The sequence below is a fragment of the Daktulosphaira vitifoliae genome, unplaced genomic scaffold (genome assembly GCF_025091365.1).
Source record: "Daktulosphaira vitifoliae isolate Bord-2020 unplaced genomic scaffold, ASM2509136v1 Scaffold_2, whole genome shotgun sequence".
Taxonomy (NCBI): domain Eukaryota; kingdom Metazoa; phylum Arthropoda; class Insecta; order Hemiptera; family Phylloxeridae; genus Daktulosphaira; species Daktulosphaira vitifoliae.
Genome location: NW_026099573.1, coordinates 20,105,400 through 20,123,532, shown reverse-complemented (window position 1 = coordinate 20,123,532; position 18,133 = coordinate 20,105,400). Strand labels below are relative to the sequence as shown.

At 24.1% G+C, this 18,133-nt stretch overlaps 3 protein-coding genes across 4 annotated transcripts; 1 reads left to right on the top strand and 2 right to left on the bottom strand.

Annotated features, from left to right (window-relative positions):
- Positions 1–1,391: 1,391 nt before the first annotated feature.
- Positions 1,392–6,344, bottom strand: LOC126897760 (gamma-tubulin complex component 3-like). The gene is made up of 12 exons (XM_050671611.1): positions 6,205–6,344; positions 6,026–6,144; positions 5,083–5,268; positions 4,652–4,864; positions 4,452–4,588; positions 3,944–4,095; positions 3,686–3,881; positions 3,405–3,609; positions 3,205–3,343; positions 2,925–3,145; positions 1,843–2,082; positions 1,392–1,768 (listed from the first exon to the last, which is right to left on the bottom strand). The coding sequence occupies exons 1-12, from the start codon at positions 6,221–6,223 to the stop codon at positions 1,568–1,570; spliced, it is 2,028 nt and encodes a 675-aa protein (XP_050527568.1). The 5' UTR covers positions 6,224–6,344; the 3' UTR covers positions 1,392–1,567.
- A 100-nt stretch (positions 6,345–6,444) lies between these two features.
- On the top strand, positions 6,445–10,277 carry LOC126897763 (repetitive organellar protein-like). Its single transcript, XM_050671616.1, has 9 exons — positions 6,445–6,639; positions 7,085–7,214; positions 7,286–7,600; positions 7,657–7,880; positions 7,939–8,104; positions 8,544–8,741; positions 8,827–9,050; positions 9,152–9,258; positions 9,719–10,277. The coding sequence occupies exons 1-9, from the start codon at positions 6,551–6,553 to the stop codon at positions 9,874–9,876; spliced, it is 1,611 nt and encodes a 536-aa protein (XP_050527573.1). The 5' UTR covers positions 6,445–6,550; the 3' UTR covers positions 9,877–10,277.
- Positions 10,278–11,601: 1,324 nt separating this feature from the next.
- On the bottom strand, positions 11,602–18,048 carry LOC126897762 (DNA replication factor Cdt1). Of its 2 annotated transcripts, none has more exons than XM_050671615.1 (10): positions 17,819–18,048; positions 17,540–17,764; positions 15,037–15,183; positions 14,257–14,804; positions 13,826–13,947; positions 13,655–13,755; positions 13,417–13,579; positions 13,187–13,350; positions 12,095–12,296; positions 11,602–11,944 (listed from the first exon to the last, which is right to left on the bottom strand). In XM_050671615.1, the coding sequence occupies exons 2-10, from the start codon at positions 17,717–17,719 to the stop codon at positions 11,790–11,792; spliced, it is 1,782 nt and encodes a 593-aa protein (XP_050527572.1). In that variant the 5' UTR covers positions 17,720–17,764; positions 17,819–18,048; the 3' UTR covers positions 11,602–11,789. The 2 variants fall into 2 exon arrangements, with proteins under 2 accessions (XP_050527572.1, XP_050527571.1); XM_050671614.1 differs by having other exon boundaries at positions 11,603–11,944; positions 17,855–18,047.
- Positions 18,049–18,133: the final 85 nt, after the last annotated feature.

Here is an 18,133-nt window from a genome sequence, read left to right as displayed (position 1 = left end):
CTTGTCCATGTTCTCCATACAGACAATTAAAATCAATCATTTCTAATGTTTTCAAAGTATTTATTGACAAATCAAGTTTGATATGATAGGTTTCAACTACAAAAATAAATCATTTTACTTTGTAATTTCATAATATATTTACTCTATTTGAGTGTGCTACTACTAGATTATAATATTCCAAATTTTTTGGTAACATGTTGCAATATAAATCATTTCTAAAAAAAATGATTGTTAGTTTCTCCTGAATTAATAATGGATTTTTTCAATTATAATCAAATTTTATAATACGCTCAATTGAGTAAATTTTTTTAACAATTTTGTTTTGATTGATTCTTTTGGTCAAAGAAAATCATTAAAATTAATTATCTTCTGAATATTTCAATTGTAGAATCTTTTTAAACACCAAAAGTTACTAGGAAATAATTACTATTATTTCTATTTCAGTTATCTATTACAATAAAAATGCAAAAAAATATTGAGCTTTTTTGATAAATTACTATAAATAGTAATTATAAATTTTCCTGACTGCATAGTAATCTTAACGATACAATTTTCAAAATTGCAAATTGAGCTAAAAGTTATGGTAAAAATTTATATTGATTTGGTCATTTTTAAAAAGTTATGGCAGTTTTAAGTAAAAAAAATTGAAAAAATGTCGAAAATTATCGATTTTTAAATTTGTAATTTTTTAGATTTCCCCATTTACGGGGAACGAGTGAATTTTTTTCAATTTTTAAGGGTAATGTGTTCAACTAGATACGATTTGTGATTTTTTAACGTATTATTGAAAGAAATCGATTTAGTGAGAGCTGACAAAAAGTGGTGAAAAAAAAAAAAAAAAACACAGTAAAATTAATACCTTTTTAGCTTCGCATTGAAGCTAAAATAATTAACATCTATTAAGTACTACATTTTTTTGTGAACCTGTTCAATTTTAAAATGTTGTTTACGCCCCTTTGTCAATTAAAACATTATTCTTATTAGTTAGACATACCAAATTAGCATATTTAGTATAATAATTGATGGTTTAAGTTGTTAATTTAGTTTTTCACAAAATTGTTTTCAAACGAATGCATATGACGTATCGTTATGCAAGTTGTATTTTACATTATGTAGAAAATGAAAAGTTAGTTATATTATATTAAGTCTAGACTTATTTTATTATATTTGAATAGGCTTAAAGTATAAATGGAAAAATATAACAAGTCCAGGACTTATTTTTTGACAAAAACATTATTGTCAGTTTTGAAAGTATCTATACTTATACATCCTTAAAAACCTTATACATCCACATTAAAATAAATAACATATGTCACTCATAAGCCCCTAAATAAAAAGAACCTTTAAATATGTATACAAATACATAGTAAACATGTAAATAAACAAAAAAGTAATGAATAAAAATTATTTACTTATAATAATAAAAATCTTCACACACAAAATACAAGTAAAAAAAAATTATAGTTAACAATATTTCATTTTCAGTACTATTTATATAAAGTAAGTAAACTAGTAAAATCACTAGTAATATTTTTGTAAGTATTTAAACAAATTTTACACCATTTCTTTATTTATTTAGCTTCCTAGAACCTTTGGGTAAAAATTTTGACATTTGAGATCTACATACATATGTTGCACATTTTTCTATTTCTTGATCATTTTTACTATAATATTGGTTAAAATTAATACGATTGGCTAATGACTGTAGTGCTTCTTCATTATCAGTAGATATTTTTATAAGATTTTTTAAAAATTGTATCAAATCAGTCTAAAAATTAATTTAGTAAAGAAAAAAATTAACTTTTATTATTTTGTTAAAAATAAAATAATTACATATAATACCTTATAAGAATTACTTATGTCTTTTATGATAGTTTCATAATTATTAACTTCATAGTTGAATATTTCTTTTAATTCTATATCATTATTTTCTATTTCATTACATGTACCATGTACTTCAATATATTTATCAAGATTCTTTCTTCTTTGCATTTCATATTCAGATTGACTGTGAAATTTTTCCTGAATTCCACGAAGCTCAAGGACTGATTCAAACAGTTGGCGCATCTTTTTTGATAAATCCTAAAAGTTATCAAAGAGGTTATTTTCATAACTCTCAGCTTGTTTTTTTATTTCTCATAAAGTTTAACACATTTTATAAAAGAAAAAATGTTTATAATCCTAAATCAAAAAAAATTAAAAAAAATAAAATATATTATAAAACATATATTTAGTAGTTAGATTTTAGTAGGGCAACCTCTCTATCTCTTAAAGGAGGAGTTGAGTGGATAGTTGAAGGTATCCATGTAAATTAATAATTAAATAAAGTGCATCAATAACATAAAATATGTCTTATTTGAACATAAAAAATTCTACAAAAAATAAAAGAGAAAAAGATCTCTCTTTTTTTTTAATCATACATTGGAAATCAATGATTAATAAACCTTGCCAAAACCTACTTAAAATTATAAAAGTAAAAAAATTGTTATGCAATGTGAGATTCAATTAAAATTGGTAAATTTTGTAGCCTCACTTATCTTAACCCTACTCAAAAATCAATTGACAAAAAGAAGAAAAATTTCTTTTTTTGGTTTTTCTTGAAACATAATTTTTTTAGACATAAGATTATACAATTTTAGCAAGCAATTTTATACTTCTTTTTCTTCTTCCCCTAGTTAATAATAATTTAAAAGTAAATATCCTATAATCCATAGTAAAAGTTTCCCATTATATTTATTTATAAGTCATCAGGAATTATTATATATTTTTAAAATCAAGCTGAAAATTTTTGTCTTTATATTTGTTATAAGATTTTAGATGTTATTAACTACAGTTACTTTAATTAAAATTAAATAATTAAATTCAATTTCATATTCTATTTAAAAAAAGAAAAGTAATTTAAATACTCAATACATATAACTTACATGTGATTCCTCAGTTTGCATCGATCTTTTAAATATATTTTTAAGAAATTTATTATGAGCATCAATTACAGTTTCTAAAAGAGTTGCTTTGTTAATTGCTTGACGAAAGTGTTCCCATTCAGTTTCAATAACGTCAGACAACACATAGAATTGTATCTGTCTTATGCTATGAACCATTTCGGCTACTAAATTATTTGTCAATTTTAAAGCTGATCTAATTTCTAAAAATAAATTAGAATAAGTGAATCAATTATGATAATAATTGAAGACAAAATTTTACCAGGAACTATGTAATATGAGTTTTTCATTAGTAATTTCAATTCCCTCCACATTTGAGATAATACAAAGTCAATTCTTTTTAAACGCCACAAAAATACAAAAATTATTGAATACTTTCCACTACGACTAAATTCAAATATCTGAGAATAAAAATTCAAATATTTTTTCACAAGTTAAATTATATTTCAATTAAATATTTACTGTTTCTAAAGGACCATCGGTAGAATAATTCAATTGAAAAATATCCCAACCATAATCTTCCCCAGATGTTAGCAATAGTTTTACATCAAGAGTTTTTAATATTGTTGGGTCATCATGTTGGGCATTACTCATCCTAACTGCTGTATCTAAAAAGTTTTGGAACATGAGGGATCCATGAGAACCTGATGGCTTGTCTAAGTGAGGTCTAATTATTAAAATGATAATTTATTAAACAGTAAAGTGTATCCTAACTTATTAATAAATAAATTAAATCAATTTACTGAAGAATTTCTAATAGAGTTGTGACAAAGTCTCCCTGGCCTAGCAACATATATCGCCTTAGACCTTCAAAATGTAAAAACAATTTAAACTTTTCTTTTAAAATATCTAATACCATGGTAGATGATTCTGTACATGCCTTATTAATCATATCTGATATGATACTTCCTTGTTCTAACATAGGAAATAAATCTTTATCTATAAGACATAAAAATATTGTTGTATTTAGTTACATTAATCAATTTTTTTTTTTTAAGAACCTCCTGAATTCCTTAGTTCCTTTAATACTTCTCGTGATGGTGAAAGTTCAGGTTTACTACCACATATTGTGTGAAGAAAATTGATATAACGACCCGTACGAAAAATACTATTGATAATGTCTTTTGTAAAAAAGGCAGGAACCATTGATTCTCTTTTAAAAACATATTAAAAACTAATAAAATGTCAAATAAATACAAATTAAATATTAAATAATACTTATTATGATGTTAAATTCATGCAGATCATGATAGTTATCATAATAAATGTTGAAAATATTTATTGTTTGTTTTATTTATGATAAATTCAGATACAAAAAAAATGTTCTAATATAATTTATAAGTGAGTATGAATAACTGTAAAATATGCAAATGGATTATATGATTATATCAAGAAATACCCATTTATAGACATAAATAAACATTAATGTCTTATAAAAATAAAAAACTTATATTTTTATTATATAAAACAGTAATAATTTTATAACATCAGTATTTTCAATGGATTTACCTTATTTCATAACGATTATTCCACATATCAAAGTTTGTAATACCTGGACGTTGAGAAATAAAAAACTCATCATATGGATCAAGAAGTTCTCCATCTACCATCCAATGGCACATCATCATCATTAGTGGTCTTGTTGCCTAGAAATAAATAAATGTACTGATATATTTTAACTACATTAAACTTAGTATAAAAAATAATACAATTTTTATCATATTGATTGCCATTTGTCGGAGAAAAGGATTTGCACAGAATGCAAATGGCGTTATTACAGACACAAGTTCACCTCCATGTTTAGAATCTTCAATTAATTTCACAGTATGAGCTAAATCTTGTAACTGTCCTAACCATAATACTGACCAGCATAAAATATTTCCAAGGAAATAAGATTTAGAATTTTCACACGAATCTTCTAGCTATATTATAACATACAAAATCAGAATAATGAAAACAACAACAAAAATAATATATATATAACTTAAAACTATGAAAAGAATAAAAAAGATTGTTAAATATTTAAACCAACAAAAACTTGACACTATATTCAATCAAAAGACTTACATTTTTGAAACATCATTTAAATGTAATACAAAGTTAAAAGAATAAACAAATAATTTAATTAAAAAATTAATACCTCTTTTTGAAGTTCACTGATGCTATTATAATATATACAAAGTTCTGTATGTAAACAGCTAGCTACACCTGAAGCAACAGATCCATTTTTATTATTGCTATTTTTATCAATATATTCTTGGACAATTCTATGTAAATAGCCTAACTCCATAAGTCGATTACATTTGTCAGTTTGGTAAAAATCTAACTGTAAAAATAAATTTGGGTTAATTGTACAGGACAATAACTATTTTACTGTCTACAATATTTAGGTAAGTCTCTATTTAATTTCAACGCTGATTCCAAATATGTTTTCAGATTTTATCCATCACATTCCAGTTTATGAGATATTTATTAATTAATTAATAAGCATTGAATAAACAATTAAATCATTAGTAAAAAGCTAATATTTTTTTTATTTTATAATATAATTTTATGATAATAAAAACCAGTTGGGCAAAACGTAAGGCTTATTTGTCAAGTTTAACCATTTTATAGACATTAAAATTTGAGTTTTTGATTTTCAGAAAAAAAGTTAACTATACTATTTCATTTTTGAGTTAAGCACATAACTATGAAATTGCTATTAATAGATAGACAACTTTATAAGAATTTTTTAAATTTTAATTTCTATACTATACTATACTAAAATAGTTTATAAAAATATAATGTTCAGCTGTTTCATTAAAAAAAATACATATGCAACTTAAATTTAAAAGTCTATAAAAATGGTGAAATCTAATGGATAACCCCCAAATTTTGCATGACTTAATATTGACATCATCAAATTATTTAATAAATGTTTATTTACTAATAATTATCTCAAAAATTAGATGTGGTGCAAAAAATCTGAAGCCCGATTTGCAATTCCATTTTACATTCACCTAAATATTATAAGCAACAGAAAAATTTTTATTATTTGTTGTCCTGCTATTAATTAAAATATTTGCAATCACTAAATTTACCTTAGAATTAACTTCAAATTCCTTAGTTGTTCTGTTAAAAACAACATACGAGCTATCAACACCTTGAAAGCAATATAATAAACTACGAATTAAATCTTCGTCAGATACTTTTTCTGAAGCTAATAAACAAAATTAATTATTACTATAAATATCTTTTAATTTATTTAAAGAGTACTAACTTTTTACAAAATGTGACATTTTATTAAATTCTAGACTCAAAATGTTACCATAAGTACGCTAAAATTTATAAAAAAGGATATGAATTTTTAAAATTAAAATAAATCAACAATTAATTTAGCGCTATAGTCTCATCTAATATCTAAATTGTAAACTGAATTACTATCACTTATCAAAACTTATCAACTTATCAAACTTATTTTTACGCGCCATTTCAACGTTCTTTAAAAAGAATAGTGATAATGCACTGAAAAAAAACGTAAGATAAAACAAATTTACATTATTTTGTATTTCTTTGCTTCACTGCTTAATTTATTAATTCGTTCTTTATTAGCTAAAATTTCAAAAATGGAAAAAGATTTAGTCAACTTTAAAAAATGGTTCAATAAATTAGGCAAAGACATTGAGAAAGAAATAAGTGATGATATTTTAAAAAAGTATGAGTTAAAATCATTACTTATAAAGAATTTTTATTATTAAATTTTAACTATTGTTATGTTTTATACTTTTTAGCTTATTTATTTTTCATATCTTAGTATCTTTTCTTGATTATTATTTATTCAACTTAAATTTTAATTTATAATTTTAATTGGGCAGTAGAAACAAACTAGGATGTATGAATAAATTAATGATTTCTTGGATTGTTTTATTACAAAAAATATTTATAAATATATCCATGACAGTATAAAACTGAATACAAGGATATATCTGTAAATATTTTTGATAATACTAAGATGTAAAAATTATTTCTTAATGTTGAAAGTGAATTGACATTAAAAATTATCATTTATACATTGTTAATACTTATACTAGTTATTAATATTATTATTACTTAGAAAAATTTCATGGTTGATTTACTAATCAACTTATAATATTGTGTAGATTGATACCACCCCAACGACGGGATATGTGGCGAAACATTATTGAAAGAGTTTTACCTCAAGAAGAAGTAATTCTGATAAAAAAGTCTATTTTACTCCACAAACTTCAAAAAAGACAATCACCTTTAATTGTATTTTTAATTACTATTATAAAATTTATGTTAATTACTTATTAATAATACTTTTATGATTTACTTTTCAGGCTAAAGTTGAGACTGTAAACGATCTTAACAATGCTTTAAAGTATGAAGAATTAATGAATAAATATCTTAAAATTCAAAAAGAATTATCTGATACTAAATTAAACAATGATAAAGTAAAATCAGAGTTAAATGAAATATATGAGTATAAAAATTCATTGTTGAAAAACATCAAATTAAATCAAGATAAAATGTATTTAGTTAAACGAAGAATAGATTTTTATGAAACATCTTATGATGAGCTAAAAGAAATGTCTGATATTTGTAATCTTTTTTCTATGAATCCTGATGATACTTTAACTAAAACTGATTACGAAGTAATGAAGTTATTAATAGTTTTTATTTATGTTTTAATTTACATTTTTGCTCTTAGGATTCATTGATAGAATGCCTTACTCAGGTAGATGAAGCCAAACAGTTGGGGATCATGAATGAAAGTGTAGGAATAGGAAAAAATCTCTGTCAAGCCTTATATGCAACTATGAGAAATAAATCTCCTGCTATTATGATTAGTACAATTGAAGATAATTTTGTCAGTCACATTAACAAAAGTAATGAAGTAATTTTAGAAACAAATAAACTTAAAATTCAAGACAAGTAATATAATTAAGTAAGAAATTAATTATATATCATTTAAACTTAAATGTTTTTCTAGGAATGGCAATGAAAAACAATTTAATGAAATACTTATAAATCTTCAAAAAGAACAATTATACTTAAACTCTAAACTGTCAATAGTTATGAAAGAAAAAGAACGTAAAGTTAGACAACTTAAAGAAGCTATAATACTTGCAGAAACAGAAATTATCAATCAGTATAAAGTAATTAAAAAAAATATATATATATATATATATTTGTTAAATTAGTTTAATAGATTTATGAATAGTAACTTAATATTAATAATTAATGGTCAGTATTGATTTAGAAAATCAGCTAGTTAAGTAAAAAAATAACTCTTAATAATTAATTAATGTAAAGTGTAATTTAAAATTCTTAAGAGTTTAATACTTTGAAAAATCTAAGAACTTTTTTTTAATATATTTCAAAATTGAGAATAATTTTCAGTCATCTTTCTTGTCAAATACAAATTTTAAAACATTTAAGTTATCACACAAAAAATACCAATATTAAATTTAAGTTGTTATATGTATTCATCATGTTATATTGTCCACATGTAGTTATATGTAAACAATATCTTAAGTTGATTTAATGTTAAGTTCTAAGTTTAAGTATATTAATTTATCAATTTCTTATTTTCAGTTAAAAAATGTAACATCTACAGATGATGAGTTATTATCTTTTAAGAATAAACTTGAGTCAATAATAAAATCTCTTCTTGAATATAGTATGAATAGTATTAATTCAAAAAATGAATGTACAACTTTCTCTAATAATGATGAAACTTTTTGTAATTTGAATGAAATTATGAATTATGCTGACGAAAAAGAAAAGGAAATTGTAAGTTTTTAATAACACTATATTCTAGTGTTAGTTAATTTTTGTAATGATTTTTGAAAAACATATTATACTTATAATTTTTTAGGAGCAAAAAGTTGAACTAATTTGTGGAATGCTTGATGAGCTAAATTGTGAAAAAAGTAATTTTGGATCTAAAGAAGCTGCATCCATTTTAGAAAATATATATGAAAATTATTCAAATAAATTCAATAGCAATCATCAATTTAACAAGATAGTTGAAGCAATAAAAGATACATCAAAACATGATATAGATAATATTATTAACATGCATACTAGACTATTAAATAAGTATGTCACTTTTATTAGCTGATATATAACATTAATAAAATTAAGATAGGCATATGTTTAAAGAGTTTTACACAATATCTTATAACTTTATTTTTCTTTAGGCCCTGTCCTTTAACTTCTAAAAATATTGAAGATATGAAACAAATATCAAAACTGATAAAGATAGTTGTGGAGTCTGCTACTAAACTTGAAAAATTAAATAATACTGGTAAGTTATTTTTTTGATAAAACTTTTCCATTAGACATTTTGACAAACATTTATGTATTATTTTAAGTTATAATTTTATTAACAGATTATACAACATTTAAATTGTTAATTTTTGCAGACAATCTAATTAGAAATTTAATCTTATGTATTTTTTTAGATGAAATAATATTTATATTATTAATTTCTTAGACAGCTAAAAAAAGTATTGCATAAGCTATTTCTGTATACTTGTATTTTTTTAAGTATTAATTCTATGCACCTTTGCAAATTGTTTACTTTCATTATTAAAAATTTTTTTTATAAAAATAATTGAAACTTAAGTAGTTACTAATAGTCCTTTAGCTAATATTTTATTAGTTTTTGAATATTTTTTTAATGCTTAATATAGTAAAATAATAATTGTTTTTCTATATTTGTATTTATATTATAAAAAATATAACTATTATATTTATTATTTCAGTTTCTCAAAATGAATTCAAAGAAATTGAAAAAAATGAAAAAATGCATAGAATAGAGTTTCAATCATTGATATCTGAAGTAGAAAATACAATTTCTCTAGTGCATACCAATGTAGAAAACTGCAAATTAGTTTCTGATATGATATATTTCAAAAAATAATATTTTTAAAGCTCTCAAAATGCATGATTTATAAGTGACATTCTATAATTATTGATATATTAGAGTTCAGAGTTTCCCTTTCCTATTTAACATTACAAAAAAATTTATCAATATTTTTATTTTCTTCAGATAATTACTTCAAAACAGGCGCGTATTGAGTAATTTTGAAGTACCATTAAATGATTTCTATGACACCATATTTTAGCAAAAAAATATAATATTTTTGTAGAGATGCATTCCCAGTATGTTGGTGAAACAACACATACCAGCTGCTAAGTTAAAAATATTGTGATAATTGTAACAAGATTTTTGTATTCTAAATGTCTTATTTATAATTTTTTGTTTATTATAATGCGGCATAATATTTTGATTAAAATATATTAAATTATTTAATCCTGTAATTTATCTTAATTTCTTAATTTTAATTTTACATTTTTAAACGTGTTTAATAGAAATTTAGTAGTGATGTTGATTACCTTGTCCGTTTTCATCAATGGGACTGAAAATAAAAATTTATCTACTTATTTTGTTTAATTACATTTATAATTTTTATAATACTTTGTTTTTTTTAGATATAAAAAAAATTAATGATTGATTTATAACAAGATTTATATTCATGAAATATTTACAACTACAATTTTCATTTTACTTAAATATTTGAATTCAACACTAGTAAAGTTTTATAATTTCTGGTTTATTCATTTATTTTTATATTAAACACTAACTTTAAATATTAATGTTTCCAACAGCATTATTTGGTTTTTTTATTACTTTATGACTTTTTAAAATCATATTACACACAGGAAGACGAGCATCCACATCTTTTGATTCTACAATTCCCAACAATAATTAGGAATTTATTTTCCAAAATACAAAAAAATAAGTTACAAATTTTATCTTTTAATGGTTAGCTTTTTATAGATAGAGAAGTAATAAATTATTAAACCTCGAAAATAATTATTTATGATAACTTAGTAGTGGTTATAATTATTCTTAAGTAATCTAGTATTAAATGACCAAGATATGTTTAAAATAAGTTGCTCAACATAAGTTTGGATAAATAGTAAAGAAAAAAATATGACTGCACATCAAGATAAATTTGTCAGCTGGAAATAGTGCGAGTTTACTTGTTGTCTTATAGGTGTTATATTATTTCCATGCACTGACTTCTGTATAACAAATTAAAGTTATCTGTATAAAAGTAAGCTGAAGCTGAGAAATTCATTGTTTCTATGATGTCATTTTGTCGTATTACAATTAAAGTCTTACTGAAAGCGAGAATCCTTGTAAGACTTCATTTTCTTGTATAAAATTACTAGACAGAGTTTGAGACTTTAACTGCATTTAACTTTTACATTTATAGTGATACTTAACTAAAAATTGTGTTTATTTTTTTAATTGTTTTTTAGTTTACTCATCCAAACCACCGCTAAGAAGCTATGCTTCTATCATGTGTCAAAAATCAGATATATAAATTTCACTTAAAATATATTTTATTGAAAAAAATTAAGTAGAACAAAAGTGTATGTCATAACAAATTTTTACAATACTGCAATATTTAAATGCTATTTTTTAAAATTGTCTTGCATCAATAGTTAAATAACTGGTAAAAAGCTTTACACATTTCACTATAAAAATATAAGCTTTAAAATATGATAATGTTTAATAACTTAATATAAAAGTTATTTATTATGTTTAAATGATATTGAAAAATTATTTTCAATGTAACTAAATATAATAAAAGTATACTACACTACTTTTCGGTTATAATATACATAATGGAATGCAAATAACACAAAAAATTTGTTTTAAAAATTAATAGATAATAATAAAAATTATATAGGTGACGATATACAGATTTCTTTATAAATGCTAATTAAAAATTTTAAATGAATGCAAACTGAATAGGTGTATTAGTTTGCAAAATGAGAATTTAATTTTTTTATTACAAAATCTTCAAAATCAATTTTTTTATCAATTCTTATATGCTCAGCTCCATCTAATACTTTCAATACAATCCACTGAGGAACTTTGTCTTGGAGAAGATTTAAATGCGATTTCCAATTATCTAGTAAAAATAATAATACTACTTTTTATCACAATATCATTACTTAATAAATTACTAATAATTATATGATTAGTAAGTGAACAATAGGAGTAGAAGGAGTGAATAGTTAGTTAAACAATATACAATAATTTAAAAAAACAAAGTTATTACCTTCAGTCATAGCTTCTGGATAACTTTGTTTTAACTGGTCAATAACTTTTTTGTAAGGTAAGACATTTCTTTGTAATTGTACAAAGTATGTGCGTATTCTACGAGCGATGTCGGGTAATCTACTCATCATCCTGTCTTCATCCAATTGATCAACAGATCTTGTCATTAGTTCTTTAGCTTTTTCTGCTTGTTTTGCTTGAATCTAAATATATTCAGGTTAAATTAATATTTAGTTAATTAACTACACTTCATATGTGTTTAATAAAGCTAAAGCTTTGAGTAACAATTTATTCACAGTACTATCTTTTGTTTCTATCTAAATTACTATAACTGTTTGAAAAATATATATTTTAAAACAAAACATTTTTTTAAATGTATTAGGTTTACGTCAACCATTAAACATATATATTTAAATCTGACCATTTGCTTATCCATAGAAAGGGGTGAAAATAGTTACATTTTAATGAAAAATTAACTTTTTCAACTAAACTTTTGGGCAATTTCCAGAAAACATAGATGTCTAAATACAGAGTGATTAATTTATTGTTGACCACTAAATTTATCTTAAAAAAATGGTTTCGAATTATTTTTTTTATCTAGTTCTTGATTTACAAGTGATAATTTATGAGATAAAGCCTTATCCCTTATAAGGGTTCCAATTTTTTAAATGAAAACATGCATATTTTACTAATTCAAGTAATAGAAAATGATCAAACTAAAAATAACTAGTCCATAACAACTTTTGAAGAAGTATTATGGAAGTTATTAACATTTTAAAAAATGGATTGGAGGCAAGGTGTAGTTTTGTTATTTTTAACATTTTACATTACTCTGTCAAGCTACTCCTCTCATAAACGTATAAATATATTAATTTATAATCCCTGAAGAACTGGTTAAAAAGGTCAAAAGGGCCTTGTACAAATAAACAAATTGCACCACTCTTCACTGGCTTTAGACCTTGTAATAATCAAATGATCTATTTAAGTTCTATGTTATTCCAATTTTTAAAAACTATATCTTTATTTATAATAAATTATGTACTATATTCCTAAGCAAAAATGTTTAGGTTATATGTCCCTATATAATACATACCTTTAACAGTAATGATTTTGGAATGCCTTTAAGTGCATTATTTAAAGCATTTTTAGCGTCTTCTGTAACAATTTTCTTTTCCAGTACATTCTTTTTTTCTTCAACCATCGTAGATAATGTTCTATTTAATCTATTATTTTGAACAAAAAGCGTGTGCGATTTATCTAAAAAATATTGAAAGTCAATTATACAATGTTAAAATAAATATTGTTAAATTAATGAGTTTTTACCAAGTAAATCTTTAGCAGATGTAATTTTTGGTTTGCCCACTTCAATTTTAGGTAATGCTGATGGGACAATATCAACAACAGACTCCACATCAAATTCAGGATGCCACCTTGTAATTTTTTCCTTGTCAATTACAATGGGTGGAATTAATTTATTTAAATACTCCTAAAAGTAATTACAAAGTAAGTATACTTAAATCAACCCAAACTTTATAAAAGCAATTAAAATTTTCATCCTTACTCTATGATGCTCTTTGACAATATCAAGCAAAGAATTTGAGAATACTTTTTTCCTATGTGATGTTAATTCAATTAAGTCGACATTAGTTTCTTTTGTAGAGCCTAAAGTAATTTTGAATTTATAAATCTATTATTCAGTAACAAACAATAAATTAACTAAGAAAACACAAACCATAAGATGGAGCTATTACTAATTCAAAACTAGATTTGTCTTTAGGAGATTTAACTAACGAAAATGTATAAAAGTCTGGTGCAACAGTTTTTATTTGAGCCAAGTGTTCTTCAGTAAAATTCCTTTAAAATAGAATTTACATTAATAACAAAGAAAAAGAAAATGTTTAACATAAATGAAGAGTGAATGTGCCAAAAAAGTGAAAAATTGTTTTATTTCTGATTTATGTTCTATGTGCCAGAGGCCACAATCTTGTATGTGTTTCAAATGTCAATTAAATTTTTTACTTGTACAAAATTGCATTCATAGATGGTGTTCGATATGTGAGACATGCCCATGTTACCATTGTTTTTTGTGTTTTCTGAACAAATATGTTTTTGGCACATAGAACGTTTGACACATTCACTCTTCAAATATGATACATAACTTACTTTCTTGTCATTTGTTGAATACCACGTTTAAGTTTATTAAACGTTATTTTTTCTTTCCTACTATACATCATTGAAGTCATTGTTTCCATTGATTTAAATAGTTCATCTAAAACTCTATATTTGAATGGCAGAGGTAAAGCTTTAGTGTCAGCCAAAGAGCTATACTTTTTTGAGGGAGACATAGCTAAAAGTGTTCCAACTTCATCCAATAATTTTCTAGGTGATACATACTCTTTGGTCTGTGGTATTTGGACTACAGCTATCATTTTTCTAGGACTAACCATTGCTTGAGTAGGACTAGCAAATAACGCAGTGGGCTTTAAGTTATTCCTTTTGACTGGACTTAATCCCATCTTTATAGGACTAGTGTCTACCATAAGATCAACGGATTTAAAAGAAGACAAATAATGTTTTTTAGCAGTTTCTGTTTTAGTTTCAGCAGCAAGTAGTTCATTTTGACATTGTTCTATATTGTTCAATTTGTCTTGTAGCTTTTTAAGATTTTGTTTTTTGCGTACAATCTTACGAAATTCACCCAAATCCAAATCCTTTTAAAAAGGAATAAAAAATTATTAATCTTGAATTAATTAGTTAAATACCAATAATTTACATGGTATACTATTTTATGCATTTTATTTAAGACATATCTTAAGAAAAACTAATATCCATTTATTGAATAGCATAAGTAACTAATTACTTAATAATAATTAATAGTACAATAATTATAATGCAATTAACATTTCATTAATAATTTTATTAAATTATATTAATAAAGTTTACTTTGCGTAATTGAACTCTTGTTGATGGAGATTGCACTGGAGTAGTTGGTCTATCAACTTCAACATCAATTTTGTTTTCAATTTCTTGTGTAACAACATTATTAGGTTTATCATCACAAAATACTGATGTTACAGCTTCAGATTGAGTCTACAAAATAAATTGCAATTAATATGAACAATTGTAAGTAAAATTGAAAACAAATTTCACAATTGTCACAAACCAAATTTTGAACAGCAATTATTGTTTAATATTATGAAACTTGAAAAATAAATTATGTATTGTTTTTTAGTATTAATTTTAAAAGGCCTTAAATACAAATTACTTTTTTTTAGAATCACATGTCAATAAATTTTTATTTTTTTTTATATAAGATTACAATTTACATAGAGAAAATTATAATTTACCGTTTCTTTAAATTGCTAAAGGTTTTATCTATATGCTAATCTATTTCTAATAATATTAATAATATGTATTAATATATAAACTTCTATTTAAATTATTTTAAATATATATAATGTTAATTTGACCTTTTCTCGCCATTAGAAAAATTTTACCAGATGGACAACTCACAACTAATAATATATAGATCATTATTTAGGAATTTATCTTGTTATAAAATTAACTTTTTAGTTCAAGACTGGAACAAATCAAAGCAGGAATATTTTTGAAAATTTGAAAAAAAAAATTGTCATATAAACCCTTGTATAAAATTAATGATTTCCAAAAAACCTACCTATTAGAGAATAATTTAGGTATGTGACATTAAGATGACCATTTATCATGAAAATTCTTTGGTGCCACCCTCTAAAATTGTTTTTCATGTTCTTTTTTCTCTCATTTATCCCAACTACTTGGGGTCTGTCACCCTTATCCTTAACTTTCACTTGACAAGATTCTCCCACATCACCAACATACACATCATCCGTCCTCATATTACATTCAATAACATCCCTCTCTCTTTTTTGGTCTTCCTCTACCTCTTCTTCCCTCAATATTTTCACAACTGTTCTTATAGCTTTCTTCTTTCCTCATAAAATGACCAAACCATCTAAGTTTATTTTCTCTCATCTTATCCAAGATTGACACTACAACTATACTCCTTCTTATATGTTCATTCGTAATCCTAACTTCCCTAGTCAATCCATTCATCCATCTAAGCATTCTCATCTCTACTACATTCATTCTCTGCTCTACTTTCTTGTCAACTGCCAATCACTCTGAACCATACATCATTGTTGGTCTCACTACAGTTTTGTAGAATTTACCTTTCAGCCTCATTGGAATTCTTTTATCACATAAGACACTTGACGCTTCTCTCCACTTCAACCTCCCGCACTTAATCCTGTGTCTTACATTCTCGTCAATACCACTGCTCTTTTGCACAACTGACCCTACCCTCATTTTACCTACTTCGTGTTCTCCTTTGTCAAACTCGTACTCTATAAACTCCGTCTTGCTTCTACTTTTTCTTAAACCCTTTTCTTCAAGAGCTGATCTCCACACCTCTAGCCTTTGATTAACTTCCTCTCTATTTTCTCCTATTAATATTATATCATCAGCGAACATACACTACAGTATCTCTCCTAGTATTTCTCTCCCCTAGAATTATTGGAAAACATAAAAAAATAGTAATACAAAATGTGTTGACAATTAGTTTATTTTAAGGTGTACCCTGAGAGAAGGTTAAAAATGAAACCCTAAGAGTAGTTTTTTTATCCAACATTTCCACTATCATATGCTTTTTCTAAGGGCTATATATATATATTTTTTTCATGTTTTTCATTAAATTTATCAACACCTAAGACACAATTAAACTGTCCCTTTTCTCTCTAAACCAACAATAATTGTTTGTCAACTTTCATTTTAACTACGCTTAAGCATCAGAATTGGTGATATTAAAAAAGTTATCAAGAATTTATAAATTCCTTTTTATTTTTAGAATTTGACTTTCTAGTAGCATGTTTTTACAACTATCTCCATTTATTGTACAATGAATGGATCAATAATCAATGTAGCCTTTGAATAATAAATAGGAGAAAAAATATTTGACATAAAATTTATAAAAAGAATTATTTTTAAACAAATTTTGCGTTAAACATTTTTAAGTGGATGGTTTACAAAATAAATTAAACTAACAGTTTTGACCATAAAATTGAAAATTTGCTTTTTAATTTTTTATTTGGCAAAATAAAAGACTTTTCAAAAATTTTTGTAAATATATTTTTTAATATATATTTACAAATTTATTATTTATTATCTCTATTTAACTAAAATTAAATTTTAATTGTATTCTATGTTCACATATTTATTAGTTAATTCAGTTATTGATGATGATAATCCAAGGTTTTAATTGTGACTTTTTATGCGTGTTAATATTTTGATGATACTTACTTGAAAATTTTAAACTTAAGTAGAAGGAAAAGAATAATTAAAATAAATAAAAAGTATAAAATATTACTTTTAACTTGGAATTTCATAAAGATAATTTAAAAAAAATAATCACCTTTAATTTCTTTGCAGAAAGAGAAGCAATTTCATCATCTTCAAACAATAATTTCCTACTAGGTTTTCCAATTCCAAAATTATTAGATTCAATTAAACCTTTTTTGTGAATAATATCGTCATTAGCAGGGCGTTTTCTACTTTTAATGAAGCCATCCAAAGTCTTCTGTTGAGTTTCCATCTTTAAATTTTATTGAGTAATTCGGTAATCAAACAAATTATCAACCTATATAAAACAAATAAAACAAGAGACGACAAAGTAAGATGAAACAGTACCTACCATGACAAAATGGATATATTTTGTTATGGTACCTACAGAATTAACTAATAGGATCTAAAGTAAATTAAAAATTCTTTCAGAATAGGCACTTTTAATATTTATTTGAATGATGGGTTTTCTGAGATTTGTTCAGTACCAACTACCTACTCTGTCGCCACATATTAATAACGTAATGATACAGTATAAAATGTAATAAAACCACCAACAATGCAGACGGTTGAACTAAATGAACAGCACACATTTGTTTGATCAGATTTTAAAACTCTTTGGAAATATGGTTATCACTTAATTTGTGCGCCTATCACAATCGGAACG